Raw genomic sequence first — 9,989 nt, 5'->3', positions numbered from 1 at the left:
TTATGCCACTCGCTCTGTGGTAGGCACTGTTCTAACAGTTTTGCAAATATTAACTCATTTCATTGTTATTGTGATCCTCTGCAGTGGGTGCTATTATTTTCCCCACTCCACAATGACAGAACTGAGCAGAGAGAGATTAGGAGATGTGCCCTAGGCCCCTCAGCTGGTGAGTGGCAGGGTCGTGCTGTGAACCAGGCAGAGCGGTGGGGACCATGGCAAGCCAGGGCCAGCATGGGCTCCAGCCCTGGCCCCTGCAGGAGGGCAGCCTCCGCTCCACCCCAGCCCCATCTGGCCAGCCATGCCAGCTTTTCAGGAGAAACTGGAGATCCATACTTGTACGCGAACCCTCCTAATTTATAAACCTGCTGCTGGAGAGTAGAGAGAGATGGGGTTGAGGAAGGAAAGATGGGATGAGAAATGAAAGGAGTAGGGAGTGAAAAGGCTGTGACAATCGCCATTCATTCAACCAACATTTATTATGCACCTACTATGTGCCAGGCACTGTGCTGGTGCTAATGGAACAGAGTTGAATGAGACATGGGTCCTTGCCCCAAAAGGGCTTATCGTTGTATTCTCATCTCGTCTGAATTTTACAGTGAGTATTTAGTGGTAGGAAGAGTCCCCTGCCGGGCTCAGAAGGCCCGAGCTCCTCCAGCAGCGAGCCCAGCTCACTGCCTCCTTGGGCAGAGGGGCGGTCCACTATCAGATTCCTTTGCTTCCCAGTCTTAAGGAGCAGGGGCCAAGTGGGCAGGGCTTTCTTTGCCCACTTGCCTTTTAAGTGGCACAAGTGGCCACGCTAGGCCTGGTGTTGGTCTTCCTGAGAATCGCAGGGCCCTACCTTGGGATTGCCAAGCATTACCGTGGGGCATTCCTTCTACATTCCTGGGCTGCTCACTTCTCCCCCCCCGGCACTGGGCCTGTAATTCTGGGAGCTGCCGCCAGGGGGACTGTGTTGCCAGTTCACGCAACACTGGGCTGAGTTAACTGAGACACGCAGGACCCTCTGCGGCCCAGGAACATGTTTTGTCTCCAATGACCTGCCTTTGAGGCCCGGACACCAGCATCCTTCACTATGCGAGGTGTGGAGCGTGCGGTGGCCCCATGTCCCAGAACACCGACGCAGAGAGGTGGGCAGCTTGCATGCGACAGAAGACAGGTCTCCGCTGCCCTGGCCCCCCTCCCCACGTCCCCCTTCCCCCACCTGAGAACCTCATCGAATTGACTGATTCATTCCTGCTGCTTCTACAGCCTTTGCTTCCGTGTCTGCACCTTGAACTTGCATTAAGTTTTAATTAAAGCCGTTTCATCGGCCTTGCCCTTGGCTAAATGCAGCTGTGGGCACAGGGCACATAGATATTTAATACTCTGCCTCTCCCGCTGAAGGCGCACGGTGCCCAAGGGTGTACCCGAGCCGTGCCCGCTAGCAGCGATCCACACGCTCACTTAAGTGTGCCCACAGGCCCCGAGCGGGAGGCTGAGCAATAACTATTCATTGCCCTGGGTTAAGTGTGCCCAGGGGCACCCATAAACTCCATGCAGTGATTAGCGATTGCTCCCAGTGAAGGCTGCCCGAGGTCCTGCGGAATGTCCTCGGCCCTAAATATAGCCTCCTTGCGGGGCCTTAAAGGGCACTGTGCGTTTTTGCTGCGCGCTTGTTCCCGACTTTCCCTCCTTCTTTAAGCAGAATCGTGTCCCTCCTTCTTAAAGCCCAACCTCCAGGGGCTTCCCTGCCTTCCTTCGCATTGCCACGGAGGGCTGGGGTGTGAGAACAGAGGGACAGCTTTGGTGGTGACAAGGGGCAACACCAAATCCCCTCCACCCTTTCACCAAACCTCATGCATGTTCCTCATCCTTCCTCTTTGCTCTCCAAGTGAAGGCGGCACCTCCAGAGATGTGGGGACAGAGGGGCTCACTCCGGAGCTCCCCGTGGGCGGTCCTGGGCCCACTGCCGGTGGGGCAGCTCTGGGGGCTGAGAGGCTGAGCCGCCGTCTCCCAATGGCCTCGCTTGCTTCTTCCTGCTCCTGGGAGCCCTTCTCTGCCCCTCTGTCGGGAGGAGAGGGGGGCGGGGGTCCTTGGGTGGGGGCATTGTCAAGGAGAGTCAGGCCCTTCAGCCTCAGTTTGGATCTCCGAGGAACCCAGTGCTGGTCCGGGACTGCCTGCTTGTGCCGAGACTTCCCTGCTTGGGTAGGAACTCAAGGCAAAGCGGGTTTGGGAAGAAGAGAGGACTGAGTAACAGCGGGGGGAGGGCGCTGCTGGTGCCTGCGGCAGAAGCTCCAGGGGGGTTCTCCCCGGCACCACAGCTCCGCCTCCCTCACCATCTGTGCAATAGGGAGAAGGGTGTCCCCTGCAGGATGGCTACGATGCCGTATGGGGATCAGTCATCCTGGTTTGCCTGGGACTGCCCTGTTTTGGGCACTGAATGTCTCACATCGAGGGAACCCCTTCAGTCCCCAGGACACTGGATGGATCGTCACCCTAACTGTAGTGCCACTGGTGGGCGTGCCAGCCGTGGACGCACTCTCTCCCCTTGCTTATTCAATCTGAAAGGGAAAGAAAAAGGGCAAGGAAGAAACGGGTGGAGCAGGGAGAAACCTGGGAGAAAAATAGGACGGGGGGACCTGGGGAGTCAGCCCACATGGACAGTGGGTCCTGAATGGCATCCGTGCCGTACACACCCCCTCTTGGCCTCGCCAGCTGTGCCCGGGACCCCAGCTGCCCCCTCGGCTGTGCCCAGGGTGGCAGCTGAGGCAATGACATTTTCCTGGGTCTGTTGACACTCGAGTCCCAGAACATAAATGATTTTCCCGTCTTAATGAGCAAACAACCCAGCCGGCAGCTCTCTCTCTCGCAGGCCTCCTGCTGCGGTAATTGCCAGCGCTTCTGTGCTCAGGCACAGATGTTTACTCACTCACCTTTGCTCGCTTGCCCGGAGGTGTCACTTCCTTTTTGCTCTGCAGGTCTCCCTGCCCCTGCCCTTGGGGCTCTGGTGGACCGGTGGGTGGGGCAGGAGCAACTTTCTGGAAGGTTCTGCCAGGCCCAGTGCTCAGGGACACTCCAAGGCAGGAGGTCTTGCCTTCTGCTTTCCTTTGGAGAGTGCGGGTGGACAGCGCCAACTCTTCTGGGCCTGTGTCTTGGCAGCCGAAGCTGGACGCTTCTTCTGGTGCCTGAAAGGAGGAGGAAATCTGAGGAGGGGTCCCGGCCGTGGGTGGGAGGCAAGGCCGGCGACTGGCTCTCTCCCATGCTAAGGTTCTCTCCTCTTATGGATAGAATGACAGGGTGCGCCTTCCTTTGCAAGGCCACCTGTGCCCATATTGCACAGCTGCGTCCCCAGACCTTCCTCCTGCTGGTCCGAGGTCTGTTCTCAGCAGCCTCCTGGAAGGAGCCGTCCCTCCTCCATTTCCATCCCTTCGAATATTTCAGTCAGTGAGCTTTCCCTTCCTTGTCTTCCGAATTCCTCCTGCTGGTCCTCCTAGGATAGGGACTGGGGACCCTCCCTGTCCACCTCCCACCATCCAGGCACCCACCTTTCTTCTAGGCCCCAATTGCCAATGTCACCGTAAAGCTCGCACATAGAACGGGGCGGGATTTCAGCCGTGCCTGGCCTGTGGGGTGCGGGCTGCCTGGGTGGCACTGCCGATGGGGGTGACGGCACGTTCATGCTTCCAGCCAGGTAAGGGGCCCACCACCTGCCAGGTGCTCCCACGAGGGCTCTGTTCCCATAAAGTGTAAGGAGTACGCGTGTCCCATTTGCCTTCCTCCCCGTGTGGCCTGCTGCCTGTCCTCGGCCCTGTCACCTTCCCGAGTGTCTCCACAAGTCTGCCTTCTGCTTGACCTCCGAGGGACCCTGTCTCCTTGGCCCAGCTGGCTGTGTGTCCTGTTTCTCCAGCCCCTGAGGCTGCCGTCCCTTCGAGAGATGCTGGTGGCTTCTCTGGAAGGTGCCAGCCTGGTGGGATTATATGTGGACACCGACACCACCACCATCACGTGCAAAGCCCAAGGCAAACCGTCCTCGAGGTGAGGGGCTGGTGGTGGGCAGCAGCCCTGCCAGGCTTGGGGTCTCGAGGCCTATCATCCTCAGAGCTGCCGTTGGAAGCGGCTTTCTGTCCCTCTGGTGTCGATTCAAATGTCCACCTGGGAGACCAGAAAGATGTAGGTAGGCGGCTTCGCAGATTGGGCTCCATCAGCGTGAAGTGCTGCGTGCGGCAGATGAGGGGGTCCTGCGATCACCCGCTCAGCCCTCCCGATGTGGCAGCGGGAGCGTAATTACCATCTCTTTAAATAGCCCGAAGTTGTTGCACTGTAAGAGTAGACAGGCTCACATGACATTTGCTCGGAGCTCTCTTCTTGCTAAAAATATCCCGGCTAAGTAATATTTCCTGGTGGCACTGGAGTTCCGTGACACTTGGGGTTTAGTGCAGAGGCTAGTCTGAGGGTGGGAGGGGGGCCCTGTGGAGGGAGTTTCTGAAGCAGTTTCAGAGGCCACAGAGGGACGCCCCTGCCTCCCCAGCTGCTGAACAGCTCCCTGGACCCCCTGCCCCTTTGTCTCGTGAGCTGCTGCTGAGCTTATTCCTAGAAGCTGCTGGCCCTCCGGGTAAGACCCAGGAGCACCCCTCATGTCTGTCCTTCGTAGCTTCGTCTCCCTCCTGTCCCTCCCTCTGCTGGGCATCTTATCCCACCCCACCTGGCCTCTTCTTAGCCCCGGCTTGGCCGTGCATTCCCGAATTGCTTGGGACAAAGAGACCTTTGCTCTTCCTAGAGGGCATGAGTGTGTGTGGCCTATGGGTAGGGTGTACAGTATGGATAAAAAGTGGAATCATCCATTAGAGGCCTCCAAACCCAGGGCCTTCGCACCTCTGGAAGGTCCTGAGATGGATTCCTGGGGGTCTGAGAGTAAAGGCGGAGGGGGTCTGCAGCCCTCATCAGACTGGCTTCCCAGGGCTCTGCCATCTGACAGTGCTTGGGAGCCCTGATCTAGACCCTGTATGTGATAACTGTTTTGTTCAGCTTGGGGTGTAATACAGAGATGCCCAGAATCTGGAAGACCTCCTCCTACCTCCAGGGGATCTCAATTCTAAGGAACGCTGTATGCAGAGTGAGGTGGACCAGAGGCTTCTGCATGGGCGGGCAGCTCAGAGATGACTAATACTCTCATTTGTACAGAATTTTATCAGAGCCCAGATTTCATTAGGGGACTCTGGTGAGTTTAGGGCATTGCAGAAGGCCTTGCCAAGCCCCCAAACATCTCTTCCCTTATTCATGATGCCTGAAATCCTCTTATTTGGAGACAGATGCTTTCATTTAGCTGCTGCAGCACTGGCTTAAAATGCCCCCATGAGAAGGCTGACACAACGAAATTCTTGCTAAAGTGTAAACAACTGATAAGAGCTTTATTTCTTAAGAGCAGCTTTGGTAATGGAAGGGGGCACCAGGCTAGGTCACCAAAGCTGAAGACAATCTTGGCAGAGATATTTCTGCAGCTTCCCAGGGCAGCCCTGCTCCAGGCATCTGCTTCCTTACGGGCTTCCACAAATGACGAGTTTCCTGCAGGTGTTTGGGATGGCTTTTTTCTTCTGTTCTTCATTGGTGCGGCCCAGTTCCAGCCCAGGCAAGGATACCAAGTAATCTCATGTCACCGATTCAGGAGATGTGCTCTGCCGGCCATGGGTGTGTCCCTGCTAAGGTCCTGCTATCACCCTTGTGTCCGCGTACCTGTAACATGTGTAATTTTTGGTGTCACGTGTACTTCCCCATTCCAGCATCATCCCAGCCAGGGTTGGAGGTCTTAGTTCACATCCCAAAACAGAGACTGGTTTGAAGAGGTTCCTACTTGGAGGAAAGCCTGAGCTAAAATTCCTCTCAGTCCACCAGTCCAGCACCTTCACAGTGACTGAAAACAGAGACTTTGTGCTGGTCTGTGTCCCAGCAGCCGGGTTGCCCCAGGTGCAGGTCAGTGTCCTGGTGGTGGCATGCGCCGTCCTGGCTCTCCTGGAGGCCCTTTCTCCTTCAGGCCACTGACAGCATGTGGAATCAGAGACATGGAGAACAGAACTGCGGGGATGGCTAAAAACAGACCATTACCATTTATGCTCCTGAGGCCTGGCGCTCTTTCCAGGGTGGCCCCGTGGGAGGACAGCCATAAGACGCAGGATGCACCCTGCCCAATGCAGCTAACTCCTCGTTGCCCCACAGCAGTTCCCGGAGGCCCAAGGAGCTCTGGGAATGCAGGCTTTTTACAGGGTAGCCCTGAGCCAAGGGTTTGCCCCGGTGGCTGCCCTTGTCCCTGGGTGGTGGAGAGCTTCCAGAACATGGGTGAGGGCGTCATCATGAGGGTAGGCCCACTGCTAGCAGGCACACGCTGCACGAACCCTCTTTCTCTGGCCTCGTGGTTCTTTCTCCTGTGACAAGGCTTCCCTTTCTGGGCCTGACAAGTCCCACACCCAACCCAGTAAGTGATGACATCAGGCACACTGTCTGGAGCTGGTGCAGGAATGGGAGTGACACGGGAGCTAAGTGGTGATGTGGTCACTGGCTCTGGAGTCAAAGTGCTGGGAGGGGACAGGAGGCCTGTTGACTTCCTGGCTAGTTGCAGACCCCAGTGAGTTCCTTAACCTTGTTGAGCCTTAGTTTTCTCATCTGCAAAATGGGAATGTCCATACCTGCTGGGAGGTGATGGGGGTTGGGAGTTCCTGGCACAAGATGAGCCCTTTCCTCTTTGACACACCCAGCTATCTGGGTGGGCTGCAGCCCTGCAGGTCACTCACCAGCCATCGGGCTCCTTGGCAAAGAGCACTATGAGATGCAACTCATTTCTTAACCCAAGACAAACTCTCTTCTAAGTATGGTGTGTGTCCTCCGTGCCAGGATGCTGGGATTTGCATCTTGAAAGGGGTTTTCGGTGAGAGCACGGCTGCCAGACAACCTGGTATTCACAAAACCACCAGGAGCAAAACCCATTGAAATACAGCATAAGGAAATACACATAATTCACAAATGATGTCGATCACTTTCATCTTAGACTTCCCAACTGTCCTCAATAGAAGACAGACGCGAAGGAGATTTAACTCAGATGTTAATAGTGCAAGAATGCCCTGTTACCAGGATATGATGTTTCGGTGCTGCATAAAAATGTAATTATATTCAGAACTATATTTAAAGATTAAAAGAGGGACTGCTTACCACATCTAGCCCCAAATTCAGAATTAGAAACAAAGGGAAAGGCGGGGCGGGGGATGAGTTCTAACAGTCTGCTAAAAATGGAAATGTTTCTCGAAAGTTTTTACACATTTTGGCTGTTTTTATTTTAACAGTTTCCTGCAGCAGTGACATTGATTTTGGAAAGGGAGAGCTAGAACTCTGCTCAATGCACATTCACTATGTACTTGCTGTGGGACGCCTGTGCAGGGCTGCGGAGGGGACAGGGGCACCAGATTTCATCCTTGCTTGCAAGCAGCGTCCAGTCTGGAAAGGGAGAGAGGAAATGTCCAGAGAGTCATAACAGAGGGCAGGCGGGCTTGGGGAGATGCCAAGGGGCAGTAGATCTTCATCCTGGGCTTTCAAGGGAGGGTAGGTTCTTGACAGGGACATAGTAAGTAAAAAACAAAATTAGCTTGGCAATAGCAATAAGAACATTTTGTAAAAAGGTTTTGGCCTCTCAGGAAAGATTTACACAAGAAAAGAATGTTCTCTTTCTTGTTTTATTAATTTCAGCAGCCAGAATGAATCTCTCCTTTCCTTGGTTCCTAGCACACCTTCCCTGTACCTGCCTGCAGCTTCTAGGTCCTATATTCTTGTTATAGTTACTGGTGCATGCTCCTGTCTCCCTCTCTGGTCTGTGACTTCTTTGAGATTGGGGCTGTGTCTTTTTCATGGGCCTTATCAGATTGCCTTGCCCTTGGTAAGCACTTAATAAATGCTTGTTGGACTGCATTTTCTTTAGGAATTAAAAAAAATGTTTTAGACAAAGAACGTTTCTCTGAGTAAATAAGTGACTAATATGTTGGAATATTAATGCACCAGGATTGCCTAAACACTCTGTGGTTAGAGATTTCTTTTTTTATCTCCCCCCTCCCCACCCCCCACTCCAAAAAAGGTGGTTAGAATTTACAGGAGAAACCCTAATTATTTAAGATCGTAGATGTCTAGAACAGTGGAGGCTATGGAGTGTCCAGTCTGGAGAAGAGAAACCAAGAGGGTGGTTAAATTATAGCTGTTTTATGTTTTAAAACAGGGATTACTAACAAAAATGCCTCTAGAGGTCAGGAAGGGAGTGTAAATATGTGAGGGCAAGAAAACCCATGGCCCGAGTGGAAGACGATAAAGGCGGAGAAGCTCGGAGCAGGAGGAGACCGCGAGTGCTGGTGACTCGGGTCAACGGGCAGCCACGGGACCCCGCTAAAGACAGTGTCCTTCCTTGGCTGGAGCTCATTCCTGCCGTGCAAGGCAGCAGGCCAGTGGGGCCAAACTTTCTGACTTTACAGCAGAAGCTGGTTACAAAATTTTGTCAGTTAATTTAGAAAATATTTAAAACCCTCTGGAGGCCAAACCAAACATGTCTAAGGGCTATGTTTGGCCTATGAGCCAGAATTTGCAAGCTCTCACCCAGCAGTTCTCAACTGCGGTGTATTTTTGCCTCCCAGGGGACATGTAACAACGTCTGGAGATATTTTTGATGCTCCTATGCTGCTCGCATCTGTTGGGTAAAGGCAGGGATGCAGCTGAACATCTTGGAGTGCACGGGGGGGCCTCTCCCACACACCACAAAGAACGTTCTGGCCTAGGATGTCGACAGTGTCAAGGCTGAGTCTGGTTCTGTGCGGTCCCTGGGTCTGGGCTGACGTATCTGGCTTCAAAATAAGGAATGGCTTAAAGGTGAAACTGGCTGGTGACATCAAGCAGGGGCAGGGAGTCGGACCCAGGTGCCCTTCACAGAAAACCTCAAATTCTGTGATTCAGTTTCAGAATTAGATTTTGATGCCCACATACTCTCAAAAAGGACCTCAGGTCGAAGGACTTGAAACCCGATGCTTGAACTTGACCTCCTAAAGTCTCTGTTTCCCTGTCTGTAAAAAGGAGGCACACCTGGCCCCTCCAGCAGGGTGTTAGTAGGATTTTGCTCCCCTGGGAGGAGCAAAAGGAACCTCTGCTTCCTCTCTGGAAGGTTCCTTTCTGTCTATTTCAATTGCTGCCCAAAACCACTCCCTTCCCACCATCCCCAGGACCAGACATCCTTCCGGGAGGATGCCATCTGCCACCTCTGCCCAATTCCAAACCGGAGGATCAGCTGCCTTTTGAGGCTGAGGGAAAGGCTTTCTAAGAGCTTTGCTCACCAGCGTGGGGATGGATGTAAGTCTGTTGCCCCATCTTCTACCCACTGTTTCTTCGGAGGGGCTCCAGCCCCACTGAGCCATCAGTGGACCCAGCCAGGCATGAGGCCCCCCTCTTTCACCACCATTCTTCCAAAGGGGGCCCCTCTCTGACCACTGGCCATTTCTCCTCCTCAAATTCAGAACCTTCCCCAGAGAAAGCGAGGGGCTGCCGAGGGCTCCCATCTGAGGGCAGCCCCCCCACCTCCCCCACCAACCATCCTGCCTGCACCTTTGACCTCCCAGGGCCTTGAGACCCAGCAAAAGGAGGGAGGGCCAGCAGCTGTGCACACAAACAGAGGGAGGGAAACTGAGGCATGCCTCCAAGGATTTGTGGCTGGAGCCTGGGAGCCACACCTGCAGGATCAGCCTGAGGCTGAGGCTCCCACAGGCCCTCTTCTTTGGGCTGCCATCCTTAGAGCGGCTGAAGCCCACATCCTCTTACATGTGATGCTTTCTCTCTCTCCACTGCTCTCTCCCTGAAGGGGCCTGCACCATTCTTGCAAACAAAGTTGCAGGAGAAACAGTCCCCAGGCTCCCCCGGGGAAAGTGGGGTCATCTGGACAGCCTTGTCTTCAGCGGCACTGTCCTCAGAGTCCATAGGACTTGTCCAGGTTAGCCCTGGGC

The 9,989-nt window shown here is 54.3% G+C and overlaps 1 protein-coding gene across 1 annotated transcript; it reads left to right on the top strand.

The window, feature by feature from the left end:
- Nucleotides 1-3,646: 3,646 nt before the first annotated feature.
- C4H1orf127 (chromosome 4 C1orf127 homolog) lies at nt 3,647-6,702 on the top strand (the record flags this gene model as incomplete). The annotated part of the gene is given in 6 exon segments (XM_057499712.1): nt 3,647-3,983; nt 3,986-4,014; nt 4,508-4,565; nt 4,568-4,591; nt 5,757-5,840; nt 5,843-6,702. Coding segments are annotated over 6 exon segments (705 nt in total), but the record flags the coding sequence as incomplete, so codon positions are not given.
- Between the last annotated feature and the right edge of the window lie 3,287 nt (nt 6,703-9,989).

Source organism: Manis pentadactyla, chromosome 4 (genome assembly GCF_030020395.1).
Source record: "Manis pentadactyla isolate mManPen7 chromosome 4, mManPen7.hap1, whole genome shotgun sequence".
Classification (NCBI taxonomy): Eukaryota; Metazoa; Chordata; class Mammalia; order Pholidota; family Manidae; genus Manis; species Manis pentadactyla.
The sequence above is the reverse complement of the archived record's forward strand: the minus strand, read 5'-3'. Positions and strand labels throughout refer to the sequence as shown.